Here is a 27,802-nt window from a genome sequence, read left to right as displayed (position 1 = left end):
CTACCCCACACCGGCTTCCCTGGAGCCCAGGACCTGGCACGGAGGGCGCCCCAGAAACTACCTCGGCGTGTCATTTCCCTTTAATGCGTGTTGCAGCCCCAGAGCTGCCCCAACCCCACAGCCCCAGCTCCTCCACACTGCACCCTCCCCACCCACGGCAGGTGCACAGGTGGGCGTGGACTCAGATGGGGCCTGATGTGCACACAGGGACGGAGACGAGGACGAGAACGAGGAAGCAGGCGGGCGCCACCACCGGTCCCGGCGCCTAGAACTGCTGGGCCAATAGCTCGCACAGCCGCTGGGAGACACTCTCCTTGCTGGCACGCAGCGTGAGGCGGTAAACCTGCAAGGAACGCAGCCTCAGAACTCAGCCCTGCGTCAGCCCACAGCTCAGCAGCACCAGCACTACCTCTGGAGGCTGTGAGGCAGCTTAGCTGTGACCCGCAACTCCCTCCTAGGCACAGCGCGAAGGGCAGTGAAACCCCGGGAAGGGCAGTGGGAAGGGCACTGGGAAGGGCAGTGAAACCCCGGGCCCACGGGCACAACCAGGGCCCCAGGAGGCTCAGACATTGCCCTGGCAAGACAGCAGGGCTGCCTCCCACTCAGGACCCCACAGAGTGACCTGCAGGACAGTAAGGGGCTGTATGGAGTGTGCCAGCTGTGGCCGGCCCAGGCAGCCATTTCCCAGAAGCTGACCTGGGCTTGCAGATTGGGCTCCAGACGCAGCAGGCAGCCAATCTGAGTGGTTCTGGTGTGGATGATCCCAGCTCCCACAAAATTGGCAGGATTGGGGTCGACCTCTTCAAGGAGTGCAGAGCCAAACCCGATAATCTGTGCAGAAAGACCAGCTCAGGAGCCAGATGGACGGGGCAGGGGTGAAGGCGCTGGCCGTGCATGGAGCCTTGTCCCCAGAGCCCCTCCAGGAGTGAACCCTGAGCACAGAGCCAGGAAAAGCCCTGAGCACTGCCAGGTGCGGCCAAAGCGCCCCCTGGCCCCCACCCCAAGACAAGAGTGACCAGAGGCCCAGCAGAGGCCCGCAAGAGCACCACGGGAGTGGGGGGGGGGTGGTGCCCAGGGCAGCACCGACCTTGGCTTTGGTGATCTCCGTGTCCATCGGGTGCTTGGCCTTGAAGATGTTCTGTACTTCCTGCTGAGGGCTGAGAGCAAGAGCAACGCAGAGCCTGTGTCACCTGGGCTCCTGGCAGCTGGCCGCTCCCGCTCCCGCGCCACGGACGGGGTGTCCACCTCACCTGCTCAGCTGCTTCCAACGCTGAAAGAAATCCTGAGAGGCCATTTCTGTGGGCTGGAAGAACTTGTTGAGTGTGATGGGCAGCTTAACAGACACGTTCTGCAAGGTGCCACCATACCTGCGAAGAAGAGACGGCTACAGTGGGCACGGGCACCTGGAGCCTTGGTCTTGGGGCTCTGAGAGGGGGGCGGGAGAGTGCTCCTGACTGATCCAGTCAAGATCAAAGCCGAATATTCTGAAAGACCGAGTCAGAAGGACAGGAGGCCGGTCTCAAAGCACAGCCTCAGGAGTCCGCCCTCCCCCCGCACCCTCTGCAGAAAGGGAACAGAGACACCGGCGCGCCTGTCTACACAGCCTCAGCCCAGCCTGACCCAGCCCTGCCCGTGCCAGGGCCCGGTCCCACCTGAACTGGACGTTGAGGACGGGTGCCTCGGTGAAGTCCGATACACACTCGATGTTCACCACCTGCTGCACCTGCGCGCCCCCGTCCACAGTGGGGTCCACGGGCTTGGTCTGCAGGCTCAGGTGTGCGGGAGTCAAGGCGGCCACGTCAGTACCAGGCCCCACCCCAGGCCCAGCGTGAGGAACAGCCGGTAGCATGGGCTGTGTCCTTCCCAGACTGCAGGCTCTGACAGACTGACTTCGTTCCCCAGAGCTCAAACTCCTGACCCAGCAGGCCACACACAAGGTGCCTGGGGCAAAGGGGCCTCGGGGACCTGCAACAGCTCTGGAAGCCTACGCTAACGTCACAATGACGTTTCTAAGTGAAACAGAACAACTGTCTTAAGTGGCACTTGAAAACAGCACAAAGCACCGGCCCTGGCGAGGTGTGGCTGAGTGGAGCCAGGTGCAGACCCTCACTCAGTCAAATGCCCTCTGTGTCCCGCTCTGGGCTCCGGAAGGGCCCGAACCTCTGCACATCTCCACATCTACTCATCAGACCCAACTGCCTGCATTCACTGTCCAGTCATGTCTGGGCAGGACGGTCCCTCAGAAACCACAAAAGCACCACCTCAGGGCCCTGCTGGGCAGAGTGGCGGGGAGGAGGCTGCGAACATTTCCTCTTCCTCCACTCGGGGGGGGAGGGGCGGCGGGGCCAGCCCCGACTGACCATGGCAGCTGGGAGCAAAGTGACTTGTCCCCAGGGGACGTGGAGGCCCCTGGCCTGTGATCCGCGTGCAGGACCCCAGGCATGTCCCCTGACTGCCAGGTGTGGCCCCCAAACAAAACAAAAATATCACACGAGAACCAACTCAGCAGGATGGCGGGGGACACAGCCCGCTGACCCCACCTGGCCCCCGAGTCCCCTCTCAGCAGACAGAAGCTTCCTCCAAGGCCCCAGGGGGAGGCCAGCGATGGGGACAAGGATATTGGCCTGCAGCTCGTCGGAGCACAGCAGTGTGGGGCTGAAGTTGAAGAACTGCGTGGAGGTCTTGTTCCCGTAGAAGATGAGCATGCGGCCTGGAAGAAGCCCAGAGCAGTCCCGCGTGCCCGACACGGGCTCAGCACCACAGCCCCAGCGGGCAGCCCCAGCCAGCACAGGGAGACAGCACCAGCAGGCCCATGGCAGGGTGCAGGGGCGTGAGGCTGTCTGCACCCAGAACCCAGACATCTCCCGAGTGCTCGCCCTCCGCAAGCCTCACTTCAGCTCCAGGAGAGCTGGACACCCCAGCGTCCTGAGGAGGCTCCAGAGCAGGACAGTGGCCCGAGTGGATGCCTGGCCCCACCCCGTCCCCTGCATCTGTAGGAACACAAGTGCCACCCTCCAGGGCCATAGAGATTGGCCTCTGCCCCCAGCGTCATTCTGAAAAACACTCCCATGGCCACACAATTCAGGGCCACACAGACATGGCCACCCCTTTTGACTCCAGAACCTTTCTTCTTCCCCTGGGAGCTGCTGTCCCCACAGACCCTCAGACGTCCCTGGACTCTGTGTCTGCCACAACCTTCTGCAAGGAGCAGCGGAGGTGGTGGGTGGCCACCCGGTGGGTCAGCGCTGGCGGCACACACATGGGCTGCGTGTCGGCACTGACGCCTGGCCAGTGTTCCCCAGGCTCCTCCCACCGCACCCCCGAGTCCCTTTGCACTGGGAGCAGCCATCTGGGCTGGGCCTCTTCCTGGGTGGTCCGCAGCTCCTGTCGCCCTCAGAAGACACCTGTTTGCCCATGCCAAGCCCACTCCCTGCCTCCTGGCAGACTGGGTGCTGCCCTGTGGGACTTCAACAGGGAACCACCCCGTGTGCGATATGCTCGCTGGGGAAATGAGTCGTCAACACTCCTCGCTCGATTGTACGAGAAACTGCTATTCAGCGATTCCACACGTACCTAAGTTCTGCCGAAACTCAGACTTCAGGCCGACCTGCAGCAGCTGGTTCTCAAACAACACGCCATTGTTCTTGCAGACGAACCTGAGGGGCACCAGGGAGAGCCACACCGCTTGGGTGGGGGAAGGGCACAGCGAGCACTGCAGCCAGGACAGAGGGCATGTGGCGGGAGGGGACAGTCGTGGGAGGGGACAATGGCAGGGAGAGGACGGTGGCAGGAGGGGACAGTGGTGGGGAGGGGACAGTGGCGGAGTGGGGACGGTAATGGGAGGGACCGATGCAAGGGAGGGGACGGTGGCAGGAGGGGACATGGCAGTGGTGTGGTGTGGCTCAGCAGCAGGGGACAGGAACAGCGCTGGCCTCCGTTTCTTTGCAGTGACTTCGGGAGAGGCCCTCCTAACACTGACTCTTTTTTTTTGTTTTTTGCTTTTTGGGTCACACCCGGCGATGCTCAGGGGTTACTCCTGGCTCTGCCCTCAGGAATCACCCCTGGCGGCGCTCAGGGGATCATATGGGATGCTGGGAATCGAACCCGGGTCGGCCACATGCAAGGCAAACGCCCTACCCGCTGTGCTATTGCTCCAGCCCCAACACTGACTCTTTTGACTGGGCCCAGCCAGGGACCGAGTGAGGTGAGTCAGCAATGTGAGGCTGCCGAAAGCAGGAGCACAGTCCAGCTCTAGCCCAGTCCCCGTGAGTACCAACCCTATGCGGACAGACCACGACTCACAGGCACTGAGACAAGAGATAGAGGGGAGTTGAGGCACACAGACGAAGGCCGGGCTCTGCCATCCTGGGAGCCTGGCGCGAGGGAGGGGCCGGGAAAGCAGCAGGGAGTCTTAGCGGCCCACTCTCGCCCCCGAGGAGCCTGAAGGAGTCCCCTCTGCCGAGCTAAGGGCCTGGCCATGTGGGGCCCGGGACACGGCAGTCCCACGGGCGAGGTGCTCTCAGTCTCAGGAGCCATGCCAAGAAGGCACCCCTACCAACACTCACCCCCAAGGACACCCACACCGGGGACCCCATCCGGGGCTCCTGGGGGGCTGCAGGCCAAGACAGACGGCCTTGGCAGAAAAGGTAGGACAAGAAAGGACCCCAGAGAGAGCTACGGGCTGCCAGGAGCCAGCAGCTGCCGGTATGAGGGCGGACGCAGGGTGTCCTCAGAGACCCGGGGCTCTGGGGGCGGGGGGCCAGGATGCACCACACCGCTCAGGGCCGCGCGACCGCCAAAAGTCACCAAGCCTCAGCCAGGCCACCACCCAGGAGGGAAACACAGCAGGTGACAGGCAGTGAGCCCCAAGTGTGGACACAGGTGACAGGTGAGGTGGGCTCCAAGGACACTTGTCCCCAGTACCTGGCAAAGTTATCTTCGGAGCCGGGAGCAAGGGGCGCTGCTGTGGACGGCGAGTCTGAGAACACGTCCACCAGCAGCCCTCCTGCCGAGGTGGGGGGCGCCCCTGCAGGGGCAGAGGGCACCCCCAGGCCCAGGAGGTCTGCAGATGGGGACGGCGTGGACTGCAAGAGAGGAGAGGGCCTGTGAGACCAGCTCCAGGGAAACGCTGCTCCGTGCAGGCCCTGGGACTCTGGGTACATGCAGGCAGGTGGAGGCACAGGCTGGGCGGTGGGAGGGGACAGGCCCCACCCTGCTCCCCCAAACCCCCCCACGCCAGGTCCCACCCCAGCCCCCTGAGCCCAGGAGCTGAGTGGCCTAGTGGCCACCAGGGGGTACAGGCTGCGGGGGATGAGGCGGGCACAGCCACCCCAGCAGTGCCGCAGAGGGCGTGACAGAACACGCACCGTGGCACTGGCCATGGCCTGGCCAGGCTCCGGGCCCCCATTGAGGTCAGCACCACGCTCCCTCTTGCTCGCCTCCAGGCCGCCCACAGAGCTCCGGCCCTTCTTCCTCTTCAGCTTGGCCAGGATAGACGATTCCCGCTCCGGGAACGGTGGCATCTCCTCCAGCACCGTGGCCTGGAGAGGCCACACATCAGCGGGCACCAGGCAGGGGGCGGGCGGGGCTGACCGACTGGGCGGGGCCTGGTGGGGGAGGGGCTCTGGAGGAAGGGCGAGGTCTGAAAGGGCCGGCGACAGACAGGAGGACAGAGAGGAGGACAGAGGGGAGGACACTCGGGAGGGCAGAGGGGAAGACAGATGGGAGGACAGACGGGAGGATAGGCAGGAGGACAGGCAGGAGGACAAACAGGAGGACAGACAAGACGATAGACAGGACAGACAGGAGGACAGATGGGAGGACAGACAGGAAGACAGACGGGAGGACAGGCAGGAGGGCGAACAGGAGGACAGACAAGACGATAGACAGGACAGACGGGAGGACAGACGGGATGACAGATGGGAGGATAGATGAGAGGACAGAGGGGAGGTCGGACAGGAGGGGCCGGAGCCTCGCGCACCAGGATGTCGGTGCTGGCCACGGTGCTGAGGCGCAGGTACTCCACCGCGCGCTGCTGCAGCTCCACGTCCGCGTTGCGGAGCTGGCTGTCACTGCGCAGCACGTCCTGGATGGTGGTCTTGACCTCCGGGAAGAGATTGACGAACTTGATGTAGGCGGACAGCAGGAGCGCCCGGCCAGGCACGCTGCACAGGTGGAACTTGGAGTGTAGCAGGTGGAACTGAGTCAGGGGGCTGTGGGCAGAGCAGGAGAGACCCTCATTACCACAGCCACATGCCCGCAGCCACCCGTCAGCCCACAGACCTCCTTACCTCCCCACAGCCAGCCACAGCTCGCGACGGCTGCCCACGGTCCCCCAGCACCCCTCATACCAAATGAACACTGCTGCCGTACCCTACAACCTGCCCGCGGCCCCTGCAGCCGTCTGCAGCCACCCTGCAGCGTCCCACAACTACCCCAGTTACCTCACAGCCACCTGAAGCCACCCACAGCCACTCCAGTCACCCCACAGCCATCCCACAGCCACCCACAGCTGCTCCAACAGCCACCCCAATAGCCAACAGCCGCTTCCCTAGTCCCACAGCCACCGGGCAGTCTCCTCACAGCTGTCCCAGCCCCCCCCCAGTCACCCTGCAGCTGCCTCAGCAGCTGCACCCACCCTGAGCCCCAGCTCTCACCTGGATCTCGGGTCCCCAGCAATCAAGTTGCCAAACTCCCCCAGGATGTAGCCCCCCACTTTGACCAGGTTCTCGTGGCACGCTGGGGCCTGCAGGGCCTGTGGGGACAGAGGTGTGAGCCATGGGCGCAGCAGGCGGGCGGGGCTGGGTGAGGTGCACCCACCTCGAACACGGTCTTGGCGGCGTAGCCCTGCACGTCGTCCCGGTTGGTGACAATCTGGATCACGCGGAACCACACTTCCTCGCTCACGTGGTCGCCAGCAATGCGGATGAGGTTGAGGATGGTGTCCACATACCACGCGTAGTCCACAGCGTACTTCTCGGCCAGGATGGCCACCTTCAGCACCTGCGGGGACCCAGTGGGGCGGGTGCTCAGGTAGCCCCCGCAGCGGCCCTGTCCCACTGCCTGGCCCTGGCCCAGAGCCACCCCTCCCCAGATCCCATGCGATACAGGGTCAGGACCAACACGATGCAGCCCCCACCCAGACGCTAGCCAGAGCAGCTTTGGGTTGGTTGGTTTTAGGGACTTTTGGGGTGAGGGGCGGAGGGCACCCCCAGTGGTACTCGGGGCTTACTCCTGTCTCAGTGCTCCCAGTTCAGGGTTGCTTCAGGCAGGGATCAGATACCCTACATGGTGCCAGGGATCAAACCCAGGGGCACCTTGTGTAAGGCAAGTGCCTTGCTCCATCCCATCTCTCGGGCCTCTGAACACCTCTCCTGGGCCACACAACTGCACACCATGCTGGAGCAGGTGACAGAGCCAGTCACCCACGGCCTTGACTCCAACGCCCCCACCACAGCACTCACGATCTCCTCCCGGATGCAGTAGTCAGCCGCTTCCAGGTAGCTCAGCATCTCGGCCACGATCTGCTGCGCATTGCTGCGGTCACACATGGCATAGAGCAGGTCCACGGCCCGCTGCCGCACGCTCACATCCCGCTCAGTCTGCAGGGGAGGCACAGGGAGGCTATGGGTGGGCCCTGAGCCCAGGGCTGTCATGTGGAAGGGGAACCCAGGCAGCGTTAGCCCCGTGCCCTCAGGGCCTGCTCCTTCATGTCTCGTGGGCGGGGCTGGACCTCAGGCCACACATGCTGAGCACAGGGCTCCAGCCGCAGCCCACAGTGCCCGGACAAATGGGCATTTCCTTTGGCCAAGAGCAAGTTTCCTTTCGAAGCAGGCCCATGCAGTTCTCTTCCCAGCAGAGTGACCTGTTGCACAGTTTGCACCTGCTTGGGATCCTGCGGGCCAGTGGGGAGCAGAACACTTGCCTTGAGGGCATTGATGACCGTCTCGATGTGCGTCTTGACAGCCTCATGGGAGAACTCGGAGCTAGCCAGCGCGCACATGCTCTCTAGCGCCAGATAGCGCAGGTTGGTCTCACGGTGCTGCAGGAACTGGCCCAGCTGGTTACACGCACGCACCAGCAGATTGGGCTCACTGCAGGGGCAGAGGGGCACAGTGCCAGCCGGGCAGGGCGGCCAGGATGGCCAGAGAACGGCCGCGCCCTTCCACAGCCGCCCACACCTCCCTTTGGAGAGTTCAGGGCTCCAAACGTTCTGACCAGGCTGGCGTCAGCAGAGGCCGGCGGCCGGCTCCACACAGATGAGTACCACCGAGCCGACTCGCCACCCCCTCCCTCTGTGCTGCCTGAGAGCAGCCTGCACCACCGAAGGAGCCCCATGTGGCAGCCTTGGCCCCAGCCAGGCCCCTGGAAAGAACGCTAGGGAATCGGGCGACCCCGGCCCACCTGTCATGGTGGATGACGAGGCTGATGGCCTCGAAGAGCACCGCGTTCTTGGCGTTAGAGTGCTGCACCTTTTTGGACTTGGGAGGCTCCTGGGCCTTGTTGAGGATCGTCTCCAGGCACTCAGTCAGGCGGCCTCGCGCTGCGGGGTCTTCTGGGCAAGAGATGAAGCCTCAGCACTGCGGCCGCCTGCCCAGCCCCATCAGCCCAGACCCTGTGCACACTGTCAGCCACTGAGGGCGCAACTGAGGACTGGGAGAGCCCCTGAATGTGGGCACCACAAGCCAACTCACAGGAGCCTCCACACGTGTGCCACCTCATAGGAGCCACCACAGGAGCCACCACACGCACGCCACCCCACAGGTGCACACTACACACGTGCCACCACACAGGTGCACACCACACTTACTCACATGCCACACGTGCCACCACACGCACTCTACCATACATGAGCCACACCACACAAGCTCATGTGCACATTACAGATGACCACGCATACATACTATATACATGCCACAAATATACATGTATACACATGCCACCACAGTGCACATCAGACATATGTATCATATTACATTTGCACAAACCACCAAATGCCACATGCTACCACACACGCCATCCCACGACTACATGCATGTGCATGTGTATACACGTCACCACACATGCACACACCACCAGACTTGCCACCCTACATGCATAGCACATGTCATGACACATGCACGTACATGTGCATACCACATACACAAAGACACATGACCACCCATATACACCACATGCACGCACTAGATACACATGCACTGCACACACCACCACACACAAGATACATACACACATGCACACACACAAAACTGTGCTAGGTCAACATATTTATGTTGAGTCACAGTGTGACTTATAAAGGCTGAGAGAAACGGAAACAAAACGTTTTTCTCTGTCGCTGCTCTTGGCACAGCAAATAGAGCATCACAGGAGCACCAAAGTGAGAAGACGTTCGTAAGCCTCCAGCCAAACCCACAAGTCAGGTGTGAGGCCCCAGACAGCTCGAGCGCCACCACAGCTAGAGCTACACCAGCTGGGTTGGACAAATTGGGATCAGGGGTCTGCAGGGCAGAAGAGGGGAGCACCGGGTCTGGTCTGGGCAGCCCTTGACCTGGGAACCAGATCTTACAGAGAGCGAGCCAGGCCCGGGGGGGGAACTGCTGCTCCTCAGGGCTCAGGGCTGCTGACACAGCACTGGCCTTGCATGCAGCCAACCCAGGTTTGATCTCGGCATCCCATAGAGTCCCCCAGCCCACCAGAAGTGAGTGCAGAACTGGGAGTAACTCCTGAGCACTGCTGGGTGTGGCCCCCACCTTCCCCAAAAGGACCCTGGACACAGAAAACAGCATAAATGGTGACTGACCGCAGCAACTGTGTTCAGAATGACCTTCCATTCCAACATGACACCATGGCTACAGCAGTCTCTGTGCGCCAGCTGGGAAGCCCAAACGCTCCCACACACACGTGAGCAAGGAACCCTCTACGGGCTCGGAGAGACGGTCCGGTCCAGCAGGGAAGGCACTTGCCTCGCACACGGCTACCCAGGTTCAATTCCCTGAACCACACGTGGTGCTCTAAGCTCCACTAGGAGTGATCCCCCAGGCAGGGGTGAGCCCCGAGCACAGAGGTGATCCCCAAGCTGATCCCCAGGCTCACTCCTGGCCTTGAACACAGAGCCAGGGCTGATCCCCGAGCACAGAGCCAGGAGTGAGCCCCGAGCACAGAGCCAGGAGTGAGCCCCGAGCACAGAGCCAGGAGTGAGCCCCGAGCACAGAGCCAGGAGTGAGCCCCGAGCACAGAGCCAGGAGTGAGCCCCGAGCACAGAGCCAGGAGTGAGCCCCAAGCACAGAGCCAGGAGTGAGCAGTGAGCCCTGCCAGATACAGCCCAAACACAAACACACAAAGCACGACTCTCTGGCCCCTCCCACGGGAGGCCCATGTGGACGGACATACGAACTTGGAACCTCCACACCTCATCTACCCAGCAGCCCAGTGCCCACACGGGCGTGGCCAGAGGAGCTGGGCCTTACCTGGGGGCGGGTACGACTGCAGCAGCCGCAGCAGCTTCACTGAGAGCCAGGGCGCCGGAACAAAGTAGTACGTGTAGTCCTGGAGGTCCGTGGAGGCCGACGTCACAATCTAAGGGGGCATAGGTGACCGTCACAGCAGGCCCAGCATGGTGGAAGCTCCCCGGACACTTGTAGAGCGACAGTGCAAGCCTGGGGCTCCCAAGGGAGGGTACACACGGCGCAGCCTGATCCTGAGGGCAGCGTTCACCTGTGCCCATGTCCATCCGGATGGCCCTGAGGATGCCCTGTGCCAGTGTCCATCGTGTGTGGGCCCTGACGGTGTCCATGTTCGTGTCCGTTGTGTGTGGGCCCTGAGGGTGTCCTATGCTCGTGTCCGTCATGTGCGGGCCCAGAGGGTGTCCTGTGCCCATGTCTATTGTGTGTGGGCCCTGAGGGTACCCATGCCCGTGTCCATCGTGTGTGGGTCATGAGGGTGTCCTGTGCCCATGTCCATCGTGTATGGGCTGTGAGGGTGTCCGTGCCTGTGTCTGTCATGTGGGCCCTAAGGGTGTGCGTGCCCATGTCCATTGTGTGTGGGCCCTGAGGGTGTCCGTGCCCGTGTCCATTGTGTGTGGGCCCTGAGGGTGTCCGTGCCCGTGTCCATTGTGTGTGGGCCCTGAGGGTGTCCGTGCCCGTGTCCATTGTGTGTGGACCCTGAGGGTGTCCTGTTCCCATGTCCATTGTGTGTGGGTCCTGAGGGTGTCCTGTGGCCATGTCCGTCATGTGTGGGCCCTGAAGGTATCCTGTGCCTGTGTCCATCGTGTGTGGGCCCTGAAGGTGTCCTGTGCTGTGTTTATCATGTGTGGGCCCTGAGGGTGCCCGTGCCCATGTCCGTCTGGGTGGCCCTGAGGATGTCCTGTGCCCATGTCCATCGTGTGTGGGCCGTGAGGGTATCCATGTCTGTCGTGTGTGAGCCGTGAGGGTGCTCGTGCCCGCGTCCATCATGTGTGGGCCCTAAGGGTTCTGTGCCCATGTCTGTTGTGTGTGGGCCCTGAGGATATTCTGTGCCCGCGTCCATCGCGTGTGGGCCCTAAGGGTATCCGTGCCCGTGTCCTTCTTGTGTGGGCCCTGAGAGTGCCCTTGCCCATATCTGTCGTGTGTGGGCCCTAAGGGTGTCCACGCCCATGTCTGTCGTGTGTGGGCCCTTCAGGGGCGGTGTCTTGCCTAGTCCATGTCCGCCTGTGAACAGCTGTGCCCATGTGTCCTGTGAGGGCGGCCCTCTCCCCCAAACAGGCTCCCGGCCCGGACTCGCACACCTTCTTCCCCGGGAGGGAGTCCGGTGTCCACCTCACTCCATGGTGTGCACCCGCGTAGGCTCCGGGTCAGAGAACACTGCCGTCGCCTCAGCCTCTCCCGACTGACACTGGGCAAGAGCCCCCCGGCCTTCGAGCCAACAGTTCCACAGCTCGGGAAGGTTCTCTGGACAACTCTGCAGCCCGGCACGGACACACTGAAAGACGGGCCTGCCCCTCACACAGGGACAGGGACAAGGTGTGGGGGCCCCAAGGTAGAGGGGACGGGCCTGCCCCCTACACAGCAACACGAAAGAAGGCGCAAACACCTGAGAGAAAGGGGGAAGGCACAGGACCTCCTGCCAACAAAACCAAACGGAGTGAGGACAGCAAATGCCACCGCGCGCGACAGCCCGGCCACACGAGTGTTTCCTGAGCGCGTCAAGCTGGACGCCCGTGAGAAGCCTCTCTGGCAGAGCCCCGTTCCCCAGCTAACAGGGCACCAACGTCGCCATGGACCTTAGCACTTGCCCTCCCCATCTCCCTCAGTTCTCGTCAGACCCCACACAGCAGCATTCAGAGGCCACGCCCAACTCGGCGCTCAGGCCTGGGCCTCCTTGCCAGTGCTCGGGCCTCTGCGTGACAAGGGTCAGGGGCAGAGAGCAGCAGGTCCCAGCTCAGCTAGGGCCAGAGAGGGGTCGTGGGCACCACAGTGCCCATCACTGCTCACCGAGCACTGTGTAAGCACAAAGTTCGGGCACACATGCCAGCCCCAGGCTTATATAAAAGCACATGAGTCACCAGAGGGGGCAAAGTGACACTTGACACCTCTCAGGGACCCGGGAGTCAAAAAAGCACGGAAAACGGAAGCGGAGCTGTGCAGACGGAGAGACCCTCTACTTGGAAATCTGCAGCATCCCTGGGAGGGGAGGTGCTGGTGCGCAGACCCCCATGGCTGACAGGCAGCGCCATGAGTTCTGCCCCAGAAGCAGCCTGCCGAGTCCGACTCCTGAGGCCACTGTGCCCAACACAGCCAAGAAAGCCTGGGGCTGCAGAACAGGGACACAGTGCCACCTGGAGGCCACATGTAGAAGAGCACGGGGGGCACCTTCTCAGGCACGAGATGGGACATGGCAGTACAGACAAGCTGCAACCATTAACAGCCACTGCAGGTGACGGACAGCTAAGCGTGGACAGGCACGGTCCCCTCGAAGACCGGCCACAAGCCCACGCTAGTGCAAAGAGCCTCCACACAACAGGGACAGCAGCAGAGTGGGACCTACTGGGCCTTTCACAGAAGTGGCAGCCCCAAGGCCAACTGCTCAGACGATCAGGAAGAGGCAGGCGCAGCTCCAGAAAACAGAGATCAAAGAACTGACCAGAGGGCAGCAGGCTGCCCCAACACGAGGCTCAAGGGCTGAGGACAGCAGATATCCTGGCAACACCTGAGGCAGCACCTCCTCAGGAACATCTGGCACCCGTGGCACAGCCCCACACAGCCTGGCCCACAGAGCCCAAGATGTGGCATGGGAAATGGCACTGGCAGCATGACGACCTCTGAAGTCATGCACACCACGTCCCTCCCGAGAAGGGACAAGTCCACAGCAGCTGCCGGCCACAGGAATCCCCTCATGTCACAAGGAGAGAAGAGGAAAGCCCAGCGCCACCTACATTCCACAACGCCCAGCACAAAGGAACAGTCCCAGACAGTGCTGAGGGCCAGTGAGCAGAGTGTGAGGTGAGCGGCAGGGAGCATGAAGTGTGAGGTGAGTGTGAGGTAAGGCAAGAGTGTGAGATGAGGTGAGGTAAAGTGATGCAAGTATGATGTAACATGAGGTGAACGTGAGATGAAGTGAGCTAAGGCAAGTGTGAGGTGAGTATGATGTGAGACAAATGTAAGGTAAGGTAAGTGACATGAGGCCTAGAGTGAGGTGACTGAAATGTGAGATGAGGTGAGAGGAGAAAAGGTGAGGTAGATGTAAGATGAGGTGAGGCGTTCGTAAGGCGAGAAGAATAAAATGAGGTAAGACGAGAAAAGGAGAGGAGAATATGAGGAGAAATGAGGTTAGGAGAGGTATGAGTTGAGCTTGATGTGACACAGTGTGAGGTGAAGTGTCATGTGAGGCCAAGTGTGAGGTGAGGTGAAACACATGTGAGATAAGGTAAGACAAATGTGAAAACCCATGTCAAAGATAAAAATGCAGAGCCTGATGTCAGTCACAATCCATACTGCTCAGCACAAAGGCCTGGTCCCAAATAGTGCTGTGAGAGGCCAGTGAGCAGAGTGTGAAGTGAGTGGCAGGGAGCATGAGGAGGGGAACATAAGACAATGAGATAAAGTGTGAAATGAAAAGAGTATAAGGTGAGGTAAGACAAGTGTGACATGAGGTGAGGTGAAGTGAGATGAGGTAAGTGTGAAGAAAGGTGAGTGTGACATAAGTGTGAGGTAAATATGAGGTGAGGTGAGGTGAGGTAAGGTGAGTATGAAGTGAGGTGACTATGAGAAGTGAGTGTGAGGTGAGATAAGGTGTGACAAGTGTGAGATAAAGTGCAGTGAGGTGCTTGTGCAGTGAGGTGACTGTGAGGTGAGTGTGAAGTGAGTTAAGGAGAGTAGGAAGTGAGATGAGATAGTGAGGTGAGCATGAGGTGAGTAAGGTATGTGGTGTGGGGTGAGGCAAGTGTGAGGAGAGGTCAGGCAAGTATAAAGTGAGGTGAGGTAAACTGAGTTGTAGTAAGGTGAATGTGAAGTGAGTTAAGTATGAGGAGAGGTAAGAGATGAGTTGAGAATGAGGCAAAATGAGGTGAGGTAATGTAATTGTATAATGACAGAAATGTCTCTGTCAAATACGGTGTGAGGTGAGACAAGTGAGGAGTGTATATTGTGGCTGGCAAGTAGGAGGTGAGATGTGAGGTGAGTGCAAGGCAAAAAAAAGCAAGTGTGAGGTAAGTTACAGAGAGAGTATGAGGAGAGTTTTAAGTAGGTGATATGAGGCAAGTGTAATGTGAGGTGAGGTAAAGGGAGTGTACCGTGAGGCAAGTTATAAAGTGAGATGAGCTGACTCAAGTGTGAGGTAAGGTGAATGTGAGATGAGGTGAGGTATGTTGAGTGTGAGGTGAGGCAAACTGAGGTGAGGTGAGTTAAAGCAAGTATGAGATGAGATAAGTGTGAGGGGAGGTGAAGGTGAGATGAGAAAAGTGAGGTGAGCTGAGGCAAGCATGAAGAAAGTGAGGTGTGAGTGAGGTTAGGTGAGGTGAGGCAAGCTGAACATGAAGAAGCAAGTGTGAGGTGAATCAAGTGTAAGGTGAGGCAAGGTGAAATGAGGTGAAGTGATGTGAGGTGAATATGAGGTAAGGTAAGTTTAAGGCAAATCAGGTGAGGTGAGGCAACTGTAAAATACAGTGAGGTGAGGCAAGTGTTAGGTAAGGTATAAAGAGAGGCGAATATGAGTTGAGGTGAGGCTAGTGTGAAGTGAGGCAAAGCAAGATAACAATGAGGTGAAAAAAAGATGAGGTAAGTGTGAAGTAGGTGAGATGAGTGTGAGGTGAGGCAAGAGATGAGGTAAGGTGAGATGACGCGAGTGTAAGGCAAGGTGAATTAGGGGTGAGGTGAGGTGAGTTTGAAATGAGGCAAATGTGAAGTGAGGTGAATGTGAGGTGAGGTGAGCAGATGTGAGGTAAGGTGAGGCAAGTAAGAGGTAAAATGAGAGTGAGGTGAATCAGGTGGAGAGGCAAGAGTGAAGTGAAGTGAGGTAACACAAGCGTGAGGTGAGGTGAGGTAAGGTTAGATGAGTGAGTAAGGTAAAGTTTGGTTAAAGATGAGATGAGGGGCCGGAGCGATAACACAGCGGGTAGGGCGTTTGCCTTGCACGCTGCCGACCCGGGTTCGATCCCCGGCATCCCATATAGTCCCCCAAGCACTGCCAGGAGCAATTCCTGAGTGCAAAGCCAGGAGTAACCCCTGAGCATCGCTGGGTGTGACCCAAAAAGCAAAAAAAAAAAAAAAAAAAGATGAGATAAGGTGAGGCCAATTGATGTGAGTCGAATGTGAGGTGAAGAGAGCAAGTGTGAGGTGAGGTGAGTCGAGTGTGAAGTAAAAGGAAGAGAGTGAGGGGCTGGAGAGATAGCACAACGGATAGGGCGTTTGCCTTACACTCGGCCGACCCGGGTTCGATTCCCAGCATCCCATATGGTCCCCTGAACACCGCCAGGGGTAATTCCTGAGTGCAGAGCCAGGAGTGATCCCTGTGCATCATCGGGTATGACCCAAAAAGAAAAAAAAAAAAAAGAGGAAGAGAGTGAAGTGAATGAGGTGAGGAGAGGCAATAATGAGGTGGAGTGAGGTGAGGCAAATGTGACGTGAGGCATGTTTGAAGTGAGACAAATGTGAGGTGAGGTGAGGTCTGGTTAGTGTGAAGTAAGGAGAGTGTGAGGAGAGATGAGGTGAGGTAAGGCAAATTGAGATGAGGGAAGGTTTGGTGAGTATGAGGTGAGCAAGTATGAGTTAAGGTGAGGTTAGGGATAAGGTGAGGTGAGTTTGAGGTAAGGCAAATGTGAAGTGAGATGAGTGTGAGGTAGATGAGGAAAGTGTCAGCTGAAATGAGTATGAGGTGAGGAAAGGAAAGTTCGAGGTCAGGTGAGAGGTCAGTGTCAGTTAAGGCTAGTATGAGGTGATGTGTGTGAGGCAAGAGTGAGATAAGAAGATGAGATGCAGTGGAGCAAATGTGAAGTGAGGCAAGGTGAATGTGAGGTGAGGTGATGCCAGTGTGAGGTGAGGTGAGGGGAGTGAGCTGAAGTGATGTAAAATGAGGTTTGTGTGTGAAGGGTGAGATGAGGTGAGTGTAAGGTGAGATGATGTAAAGTTAGGGGTGCATGAAGTGGTTATGATGTAAGGTGAGTGTGAGGTCAGGTGAGGTGTAAGGTAAGTGTTATGTGATGCAAAGATAAAAAGGTGAGTGTGAGGTAAGTATGAGGTAAGATGAGTGTGAGATGAGTGAGGTGAGGCAAGTGTGAGGTGAGGCAAGTATGAGGTGAGGTGATGAGGTGAGGAAAGACAATTTTGAAATAAGATTATGTACATGGATTGTAGTTAAGATGAAGTAAGATGAGACAAACGTGTACTCGCAACCTGGCATCCCAGCGTAGCCCTGGACACCCAAGCAGAGTGGTGACTTAGAGCAAGAAGGATGCAGTGTGGGCACTACCCTGACGCGCCATGCATATCCCAGCATGTTCTTGCCAAACTCCTCTGCTCTGGCTCCCCTGACTGACACGACAGTTCTCAAAGCATCCTGCTACACCCAGAGAAGCCTAGGTGCCGCCAGACGGAACCTCTAGACCAGTACACAGCAGACACCCAACCAGGGGAGGCTCCCCGGGGCCTGCAGGACTCACCCTGCTCAGTCTGGAGACAGCCAAAGACACAGATGTGCGGAACTCCTCAGGATTCTTCTGTGCCAGGGTGGTGATGAGGCTGGTGGCAGCAGTCACCACGCCCTGAAAGACATGGCAGTGACACTCAAGGTTCTGGGAGCAAGGTGAACTTGAGGTCTTGCTACGCTCCCAGGGACCCCCGGAGCACAGGGAGACTCAGGGTCCCCTGGGGACAGAGACTTGGGGTCCTCCGGAACATCTGCATGCTCCTACCCTGAGCTGCTGAGGATTCAGCCCTCTGAGCCCCAGCGTGCCCTGTGCCACTCTCTCCTGCTCTCAAGAGCTCACTCACTTGCTCGCTCTGGGGGCAAATCAAACACCAGCGTGTGAGGCCTGGCCTAGGAGGACAGCCTGGGGCTGGGGCCAGCAGGTACACGGGGCGTGGGGGCAGGGCAATGGACGGGAGGGTCGAGGGTAGTGGGTGGGCAGGGTTGGGTCCGGGGTCGGCACCTCACCAGGTGCTGGTCATTGAGCAGATGCACCACGCGGGAGGTCCAGTCGCCCATGGGCACCAGGTCCGGAGATGTGCGGTACAGGCGCAGCAGGCACAAGGCTGCACTCTGCTTCACACTGTCCATGGTGTCCCTGAAACACAGACACTCAGACAGCAGGAACAGAGCCCACCGGCGTCCCCAGAAGACAACAGGCGACCGTGGAGACGCGTCCATGCAGGACAGAGCAGGCGGCAGCCCCCGCCCACCCCTAGCAGCGGCTGAGGCCGGGTGTGTGTTCAGCCAGGTGGGGCCAGAAGAGCTGGGGGTGCCATGCGGTCATCGGGGATCTACTCCCCAACTCAGCACACCCCAGACTGGGATCGGGCCAGGACCCCACGTTCTCAGCAATGCTGGCAGAGTGAGGTGCAGGGGTGTGGATTTGGTCTCCCGCACGACGGAGGTGGAGCCCGTGACATGGGCGGAGGGGGCGGGCCTCGGCTCCCCATCATTTCCGTCCGGCAGGCACCAAAAAGACACATTTTCAAGGACCCGGGCACGCACCCCGCTACCAGAATTTTGGGGATCTCCCCAGCAAAGGCTTCGCCCATCTCGCGGCTGCCCACGTTGGCGATGCAGTGCAGGGCCAGGCCCATGAAGGTGGGGTTGCGGCTGGCCAGGTCATTCTTGATGGCGTTGTTGATGAGGCGGATGAGCTCGGAGTTGGAGTTCACCAGCACAGAGATGAACAGGTAGCCCTGGGCCGGGACGGGCAGAGGGGCACGACAAGCTCCGTCAGGGGACAAAGCGGCGACCTAAGGAGAGGCGGGTCTACGCCGCCAGGGAGCGCTTGAACGGCCACCTGAGGGTGGACACCAGGATCTGTCCCCAGGGCCCCCTCCCAAGGACAGGGCTGAATGAGGAAGGGGCGAGCCCGGGGCTGGCGGTGGCCTTCCCCAGAGGAGGCAGCACTGGGGGGGTTGGAGAGGGGCTACATGCACGTGGGGTGGGGTCACTGCAGGAAGGGCAGCTCAGGGCATAGCTGGGGACATGCTCTGTGTAGGAATGCCAGAGGCCAGCGCCAGCCCGCGGCACCTACAATCTGCTTCTCGCTGTATCTGTTGGAGCTCAGCAGGTTGACGGCCTCCATGTGCCCGAAGTCAATGTCGTGGCCCAGGAGGAAGATGAAGAGCAACTTGCACACGTACTTTTTCTTGCTGTAGCCGTCAAGAGCCTTGTCTCCTGTGAGGAAGCAGGGGCCATCGGCACAAGGCCCCTCCCGGCACGGACGGGGTGTGTGCCAGTCAGCGACAATGCACTGCAGCCTCTCAGGCCTCCAAACGCGGCTCCACTGGCACAGGAGGAAGCGGGCACAGCTACCCTCAGCATGACCCAGGTTCCTGCCACGTCCCCACTGCCACAGCCCCATTGGCACAGCCCCAGTGCCCGGCCCTGCTGCCACAGCCCAACTGACATGGCCTGGGGCTGCCCGCCTCAGACCCACTTCCACTGCCATGACGCAGCGTGTTCTGGAACATGAGCAGAGGCCCACAGGCCTGTCTGCATGGTAAAGCCTCAGGTGCAAGGACCCAAGGGCAAGGACCCAACCTAAGAGCCCTGAACCAGCCACTGCCAGCACAACAGCTACCAGGGAAGGACACTGTGGTCCCCTCCTGCCACCAGCAGCCTCCGCGCTCAGACAAGGGGTGCCCCAGCGTGAGGGGGACAGGGCTTGGACAAGGACAGAGGCCACAGTGCACACGGGAGCCCGCACACGGCTCTCGTCTTGCATGGGGTTCCAAGCAGTCCGAGGGCCCTGCCGGGCACACGCAGGAGGCATGTCTCCTCCCACTCTGCACCCCGAGACCTGCACACTCACATGCACACGCCCACTTGCTCACTCACTCTCCCACTCTGTTATTCATTCTCTCACTCTCATTCACTCTCGGTCACTCATACCCTTTCTCACTCACTCACTCACTCGCTCACTCATTCGCTCAGTTATTCTCTCATTCACTTTCTGTCACTCATTCATTCCCTTACACACTCGCTCACTCATCCTCACTGTCATTCACTTTCACTCATCACTCATTCACTCATTCATTCTGACTCACTATTCTCACTTATTCTCTCACTCGCTCATTCTCACTCATTCACTCACTCTTTCTCACTTTCTCATTCTCTCTAGCTCACTCATTTAATCTCACTCTCGTTCACACTCATTCATTCTCATTCACTCTCAGTCACGCACCTTCACACTCGCTTGTTCACGACTCAGTGACTCATCCTCTCTCTCTCTGTCCCTCTGCCGCTGCATGCTGCTCCCGCACACCTGCAACCCCAGCGGTGACGCACATTTACATGGCCGCGTCCCGTCCCGGGGGCAGCATGCACCGCTGGGGCTCCCCGTTCCCCACCAGCAGGTCCCTCCCGAGGCCCTGTGGCCCGGCCCCCGCCCACCCCCCACACCACAGAACAGGGCAGTCTGGGCCCGCTCGGTCTGAGGCCTGCTCCTGAGTCACCCCAGCGCCAGCAGCCCAGGCCTTCCCCGCCACTAGAAGCTAGTACCATGTGTCCATGGCCACCAACACCAGCCCAGCTCCCCAGTGCGGGCACACCAGGGTCTGGGCCCCCAGGGACCCCAATGACACCCAAGGGCCTGTGGCAAGGACAGAGCCACATCCCCACCGGCACTGCCCGAGCCACATGGCCGCACTCCAGCCTTCAGCTGCACACCAAGGCCCTGCCGTGTTCCAGACCTGCACATGGCACAGGGCCCCGCCCTCGGGCACCAAGTGGTCCTGCTCCTGGCACCCGCTGTGGCCCTCCAAAGGAAAAAGACCACTAGAGATGGTGGTGACACGTGCCTGCGGGCCCTCAGCTGGCCCCGAGACAGAAGAAAAGTGAAGTATAAAACAAACAACAAAAACAAGCGAGTGAGCATGCTAAATGCTAACGGGGCTCACAGCAGTAACTACCAAGAATCTCGCTGGGGTGAAGGGAAGACCGGGTGCGGGGCAAGCGTGCCACCACCCAGAGACAGGCAGCAGCGGGAGACGCGCTTACCTTTAAACTTGGATCTGATGTTGGCCAGTTCTTTGTTTATTCTCTTTATTTCTGCTTCTTTACTTTTGCCTGGAAAGATAGCACAAGCCCATGTCCTCTGTCGCCGACTCCCTGAGACCCCTGCCTCGCATCGGTGCCATTCCTGCCTCCCACCAGCACTAGGCAGGCACAGGCTCACAGCTCCCCTGCACAGACCCCCCCCCCACACACACACCCCGTCTCCAACTCAAGGGAACACAGGACTTGCCCATTCCGCGATCAGGAAACAAAGATCCATTTTCTGCATGTGATGCTCTGACAGCCCCACCCAGGCTGTGCTGAGCCCGCGGGATGTGGTGGCACTGAGCGTGTGCGCGCCTGGCGGGGACCCAGCCAGAGCACAGGGCAGGGGGCAGGGCACGAGCTGGACACCCCCTTCTGTTTTGCAGAGTAAAGGAAGGGCTGAGAGACAGCAAGCACAGCAGGGAGGGTGCTTGCCTTGCATGCAGCCAACCCAGATTCAATCCCCAGCCCGGGTTCTATTTCTGGCACCACACAGGGTCCCCTGAGCTGTGCCAGAAGTGATACCTGAGCACAGAGCCAGGAGTAAGTCCTGAGCACCACTGGTGTGGCCCAAAGACCAAACAAAAACACAAAAGAAGGAAGGAGGAAGGAGGAAGAGGAAGAGGGAGGGAGGGAGGGAGGAGAGGAGAATAGAGGGAGGGGGAGGACACTGCAGCTGCCAAACGCCAAGAGAAAGGGGTGTTCCCCTCGCCCTGCCCTGCCAGGAAGCACCTTGGTCCCCCGGGCACACCTGCCCCGCTGCCTCCCGACAGCAAAGCCAGGGTGAACCAGTTAGAAGCAGAATGTGGGGTCACGTCACATCTACGCTGAAAAGCTCCAGGGATACCAGCAGGACCCCATGAGCTGCTCTCGGCACCTCCACCCAGCCCTGGCCCACACACACCAGCACTGCAGCTGTCCACGTGACCCACAGCTCACACGGCCCTGGCCCACACGTGCCACCAGTGCAGCTGTCCATGTGACCCGCAGCTCACATGGCCCCACTGGGCTGGGGGGCAGAGAACCGGCCCTGTTCTGGCCTCTCCCCACTTTTGCACAGAACCAGAATACATGGACAGATGGTGGTACTGAGCACAAGCATGCCAGTGTGTGCATGTTCACATATGGTAGTGCATGTATGCCTGTGTGTAAACCTGTGTGCACCTGTGAGTGCCTTACGTGCCTATGTGAGCTTATGCATGTCTGTGTATGTACACATATGGTGGTGCACATGCACCTTGTGAGCTTGTGTGTACGTGTTCTTGTGTGCATGTACACATATGGTTGAGCACGTGCGCCTGCGTGCAAGTCTGTGTGCCTGTGTGTATACATGCGAGTGCCTTGTGCACCTTTGTGTGCCTGCATATGCATATGTATGCATGTGCATGCCTGTGTGACTCTGTGTGCCCATATGTGCCTGTGCCATGCGCTTGTGTGTACATCTGTGTGTGCCTGTATAAGCCTGTCTGTGTGCCTGTGTGTCTGTGTGAGTCTGCATGTGCACACCTTTGAGCTGTGTGTGTGTGTCTGTGTGTACCTGTGAGCCTGTGTGTGTGTCTGTGTGCACCTGTAAACCTGTGTATGCGTCTGTGTGTGCCTGTGAGCCTGTGTGTGTCTGTGTGAGCCTGTGTGTCTATGTGAGTCTGTATGTGCACACCTGTGAGCTATGTGTGTGTCTGTGTGCACCTGTGAGCCTGTGTGTGCCTGTGAGCCTGTGTGTGTCTGTGTGCGCCTGTGTCTGTGCATGCTCTTATGCACTGTGTCTACGCTGTACACGTGTGAGCATGTGTCTTTCATCACACAAGCCAAGCCCACTGCTCGGGTGTGTGCTGGGTTAGCTGGTGCGATGCCTGACCTGGCAGCCTCCTGAGTTCGCTGTGTGGACGCCTGCTGGGGCAACAGTGCCGAGAATCAGAGACCCAGAGACAGGCACTGCCACCTCCACACACAGCCGCTCCTGACCCACATCCCGCCCAGGATGGGTTCTGTCTCTGCCAGTTACAGGCTGACTCAAAGCACCGAGTCTCCACACTGAACATGCCAGCACCCAGCCGTGGGCAGAGTGGGCACCTGCACTCCTCGCCCGTGTCCCCACTCAGCACCCGAGAAGCTGCAGCGCAGCCGACAAGGCGCCCACACGGGAGAACGCCGGCAATCCTCGGACAGACACCGGCAGAGCTGACAGTGCCGGCCCCCACCCTTCCACGCCCAGCCCTGCCCAGCACAAGCAGCTGAAGGCAGACCCCCGTGGGCCGGGCAGTGCCAAGAGAACCCCTGCGCCACACCCTGGGGACCAACATGCTTCTGCTCCTCGTGTGGCTCCAACTCTGCACGCCTGTGAGACAGTTGCAGGTCCCCATGATGGACATCGGGGTTGCCCCAAAAGAGCAGCCATCAGCCCCCGGGGTCCTCACGCTTCCGCTCCCTGAGACACGAGCCCTGGGGTGCGGTGAGACTCAGAGGAAGGCCCAGCACAGGACAGAAGGCCCCAGGGGGCGCGCCTGTGGGCCCATCCAGGGCCGTCTGAGGCTGGGGCACCCGGAATGCAGGGCTGCGCAGGGGTGACCCGTTCAACGCATGGGGGAACAGTGACCTGCTCACGCCCAGGCAGTCTCTCCACACCCACCACTGTCGTCAGGGCCCACTTCCTGGCCTCGGAGCCTGCGGCCACCCCCTCCCACTGCCAGGAGACGGCCACGGGCCACGCACCCTCCTGGTCCTCTCCTGACTCCGCCTGGGCTACAGCAGGGCTCGGGGCCCACGGCATAAGGGTGGCAGCGCACACACGCAGCGTGGGCAGCCTGAGGTGGCCCCAGCATGACCAGACATGGCGTCTCCCCTTTGGGCACTGCCGGAGGGGCCCAAACACAAAGCAAGTGAGGCTGCCCCGTCCTGCCAACCAGGCACAGCCACCAGGACACCTCGCCACTCCCCTGCACCTCTGCCACTCCCCTGCATGGCCTGCACTTCCCTGCACCCTTGCCGCTCCCTGCACCCCTGCTGCTCCCCTGCATGGCCTGCACTCCCCTGCACCCCTGTACCCCTGCTGCTCCCCTGCATGGCCTGTGCTCCCCTGCACCCCCCACCGCTCCCCTGCATGGCCTCCATTCCCCTGCACCCCCGCCGCTCCCCTGCACCCCCGCCACTCCCCTGCACCCCTACTGCTCTCAAGCACCCCTGCCACTCCCCTGCATGGCCTGCGCTCCCCTGCACCCCCGCCACTCCCCTGCACCCCCACCGCTCTCAAGCACCCCTACTGCTCCCCTGCATGGCCTGCACTCCCCTGAATGGTCTGCACTCCCCTGCACCCCCGCCGCTCCCCTGCATGGCCTGCACTCCCCTGCACCCCCGCCACTCCCCTGCATGGCCTGCAGTCCCCTGCACCCCCGCAGCTCCCCTGCACCCCCACCGCTCTCAAGCACCCCTACTGCTCCCCTGCATGGCCTGCACTCCCCTGAATGGTCTGCGCTCCCCTGCACCCCCGCCGCTCCCCTGCATGCTGACCATTCTTCACTCCCTGCATGCTCGCTGCCCCCTGCATGCCCAGCATGGCAGCAGTTCCCAAAGGTTCTGCAGAGGCCGGGGTCCACACGCAGCTCTGCCAGGATGGTGGTACTTGGTAGGCACCTGCCTGCTGCCACAGATGGTGGCAGGGAAACCAGCCAGCAGGCTGCATCTCCAATGCAGAGCCATGGCCAGAGTCCAGGCCCCCCCAGGGCAGCTCCCACTTGGCCAGGCTCAGGCAGGTGGGCCTGGCGTGCCCACGGAGGACACGAGCACCGTCCACCTGATTCTTCCCTCTAGACACCCCAGGTCTAGGGCTCCAGGACCCGGGGCTCACAACGCTCAGGCTCCCAACACTTCTCAGCGTGTCTGGAACTGGGAGCAGGGCTCTGGTGAGCTAAATCGTTCACGGGACGGCCGCCAGCCAAGGCCTGTGCACCTGACTGCCCAGCACCGAAGGGCGGCCACAGGGGTCGGGACCCTGGAGGACCCGCCACCACGCACTCGCCCCATCCAGCTCCACCCCTGGCCCTAAGAGACTCCAATTCCTGCATACGTACACACATGTACTCACACATGCACACGCACAGGCAGACATGTGCATTGCGGGCACACACCGTCAGGGGATCACGTGCTGCTGGGGACGGAACCCAGACCGAGGCGTGGAAGGAGCCCTCAGCCCAGCACAGCAGCCGGCACCAGCATCGACCCTCCCCCCTCCGGCACAGGGTCCCTCCGCGCCCTCTGTTCCACTTCTGGAATCAGCTCCTCGGAAAGGAGTCGGCGGCCGTGGGAGGAAGCGGAGGAAGCGCCTTTCCCCAGTCAGCATCTCGAAGGGCGGCGGGAGGAAGCGGCAGGAAGCGCCTTCCCCAGTCAGCACCTTCCCGATGGACGCGCAGTCAGCACTGGCGAAAGGCGTTTTCCTGGTGTGGGCTGGAAGCCAGGCCTCGTGCAGCGGCAGGCCCTGGCCGAGGCAGGAGTGGAGACGGGGCCGGACCCCGAGGCCCCAGGGCCCTGCTGAGACCAGCCCGGAGCACCAGGCGGCTGTGGCCCCAAAACCAAAATAGCAAAAAGCAAATCAAAAGTGGCAAAGGACAGGCAGACTCGGACGTGCTCCCACAAGCACCCCCAGGCTTCACCGTCACGCCGAAGCTCCGGCTGATCCCCATCTGCGGACCCACTGGACTGTCTCTCCAGCCCCGAACAACGTTTTCCAACCTTGGGGATGTTCCAGCGTGACTCACGGGGCCGCCCCACTTCCTCAGACAGCAGACGCTGCCACCCCCTCCCCAGCCCCCGCAGCACCTGCAGCTGAGCCCATCTCGGGCCTGTCTCTGAGGACACCAGCCAGGGGGCAGGGCAGATGTGACCCCCGTGCTTTGAGGCCTGCCCACACAATCCACTCTGACGGGCCCCCACTGAGACACCCGGACCAACCCCAGTCTGTCTGCAGCTCCGGCCCCGGAGACAGCTCGGCTGGTTCTGCCCGGGTGACTCGGGGCCAAGCTGATGGCGTGGGGCACGCGCCTTGAGAGGAAGGGGCGCTGCAGGATGGGCACAGGGACCCCAGGCTGCACCCGCCCTCGAGGGGGTGGAGGGCCAAGCCGGAGGGAAGCTCCGTCTCTCACGGACCCCTCGAGAAGCCGGCCACCGCGAGGGGCTCTGCCTCCACGGCACCGCAGGCGGGCACTCAGGCGGCGAGACCCAGGAGCCTGCACGGGTGCCAGGGAGCGGCTTTGGCTCGCCCTGAGACCCACTGCACGGGGAGGGACAGACGGCGACTCGGCCACCACTGACCAGAAGCAACGGGACAGCTCCCAGAGAGGTGCCCCAGGAAGTGACCCCCAGAGCCGCCTCTGCACTAGCCACGTGCTCAGCGGGCTCCACTCCGGCCGCACATGCAAGGTCTGTCTGCCGTGGGCCCCACGCAGCTCAACACGACACAGACAGCAGGGCCCAAGGTGCCCACACTCAGGCACACATGCACGCACACATGCACACACACACGCAAGCACGTGCACACGCGTGCACACACACACGGCTGCGACCCCCACACAAGCAAAGCGGGCACCGCATCCTGCAGCAGGTGACCAGGCCAAGGAGAACCGCCCACTCCTTCCCCCGACAGCGGCACCCACTCCCGGCCTCACAGCGCCTCGCGCCGGCCAGACACTCGCTGCCCGAGCAAAGGGGCAGGAGCGGAGGGCACTGAACCCGCTTGCCGAGCGCGGGGAGGCGGGGCCGGCGGCCAGGTCAGAGGGAGGTGGCCTGGAGCGGGCAGAGGCGAGGGCACGCTTCAATGCACACGCTGGGCAGAGGCCACGTCCAGGTAGTCTGCGGCGGTCTCCTGCCTACCCCGGGGGTCTCCGCCAGCCCCAGCCCACCCCGTGGGGTCCTCACGGGCAGCAGGGCCAGACACCCGGCGGGAATCCACCCGGGGGAAGCGCCAAGGCTGCTGGCCAGGGGACAGGAACAGTGGCCGGCACCGGGCGCAGCGGACCCCAGCTGGGCACAGACGCCCCCGGCAGAGCTCAGCCCTGCCCCCACCGCAGCCTGCGCGGGGCCCACGGAGGGCCACAAGGACGCCCCTGGACCCTGCCCTGCACCCCCGGAGCCCAGAGCCTGAGACCCCCACCCGCAGAACGGACTGACGCCGGACCCCCGGAGCCCCCTGCACCGCCCGCAGCCCGCGCTCCCCCCCCCCCACCCGGACACCCACCTGCGCGCCCACCCGGCCCCCAACCCGCAGCCTCTGCACCCGCGGGGTCCCGCCCTGCTCGATGCAGCCCTGCAGCCCCGCGCCCCAGCCTGAGCCCCCGGCCCGCGCCCCACCCCCCGCGCCTCAGCCCTGCGCCCCCGCCCCGCCAGCGCCCCGACCCTGCGCCCCGCGCGCCCCAGCCCTGCGCCGCCCGCCCCGCGCTCCCCGCGCCTCAGCCCTGCGCCCCCCGCACCTCAGCCCTGCGGCCCCCGCGCCCCCCGCGCCTCAGCCCTGCGCCTCCCGCCCCCCCACCCCGCCGCAGCTCACAGTTGCGGATGTCCGAGATGAAGACCGCCAGGCCCCGCATCCCGTCCCCCTTCGACACGGCCGGCATCTTCGGGCCCCGGGGAGCGGCCGCGGCGGGCGCGCCGGGCAGGAGGGACGCGGGGGGCGCGCGTCGCCGTCGCCGCCGCCCAGGAGCCGCCTCTGCCCGAGCGGCCGCCGCGCACGCGCACGCACACACGCTCGCCGTCGCGCGCGCGCACGCACGCACGCTCTCCGTCGCGCACGCGCACGCACACGGGGCGCGCGGCGCGGGCGCCCCCTGGAGGCCGTTCTGGGCGCGCGCTCCGCGGTCTGCAGACCCGCGGTCCCTGGCCTTGCACCCCTGTGGCCCTGGGCCCGGGCAGGGGGTGGGGTCCGACTCGGTGAGCCCGTCCGTCGGTGTGCAGAACCTGCGCTTGCTTACGGAGGGGGAACTGACGCCCCCTCCCCAGAAAGCTCCAGTGACCGCTGGGTCCAGCCTGGAGCCGCTCCCTGGGCAAGCTTCAGGGTCTGCGTCCCCCGACGCTCCCCAAGGCCCGGAGAGCAGAGCCCCTGTTCGGAGGAGCGAGT

General features: G+C 61.5%; 1 protein-coding gene across 2 annotated transcripts; it reads right to left on the bottom strand.

The window, feature by feature from the left end:
* Positions 1 to 65: 65 nt before the first annotated feature.
* Positions 66 to 27,417, bottom strand: AP2A2 (adaptor related protein complex 2 subunit alpha 2). Of its 2 annotated transcripts, none has more exons than XM_055141239.1 (22): positions 27,236 to 27,417; positions 20,665 to 20,733; positions 18,698 to 18,840; positions 18,163 to 18,356; positions 17,623 to 17,752; positions 17,129 to 17,230; positions 10,467 to 10,575; positions 8,404 to 8,554; positions 7,925 to 8,093; positions 7,464 to 7,601; positions 6,820 to 7,002; positions 6,657 to 6,754; positions 5,981 to 6,212; positions 5,367 to 5,540; positions 4,924 to 5,084; positions 3,574 to 3,656; positions 2,621 to 2,710; positions 1,653 to 1,776; positions 1,251 to 1,367; positions 1,088 to 1,157; positions 697 to 831; positions 66 to 343 (listed from the first exon to the last, which is right to left on the bottom strand). In XM_055141239.1, exons 1-22 carry the CDS (start codon positions 27,300 to 27,302, stop codon positions 266 to 268), a joined length of 2,817 nt encoding a protein of 938 aa, XP_054997214.1. In that variant the 5' UTR covers positions 27,303 to 27,417; the 3' UTR covers positions 66 to 265. The 2 variants fall into 2 exon arrangements, with proteins under 2 accessions (XP_054997214.1, XP_054997215.1); XM_055141240.1 differs by having other exon boundaries at positions 8,404 to 8,551.
* Positions 27,418 to 27,802: the final 385 nt, after the last annotated feature.

This window comes from Sorex araneus, chromosome 6, assembly GCF_027595985.1.
Source record: "Sorex araneus isolate mSorAra2 chromosome 6, mSorAra2.pri, whole genome shotgun sequence".
Lineage (NCBI taxonomy): Eukaryota > Metazoa > Chordata > Mammalia > Eulipotyphla > Soricidae > Sorex > Sorex araneus.
This window is presented reverse-complemented; position numbering and strand designations above follow the sequence as displayed.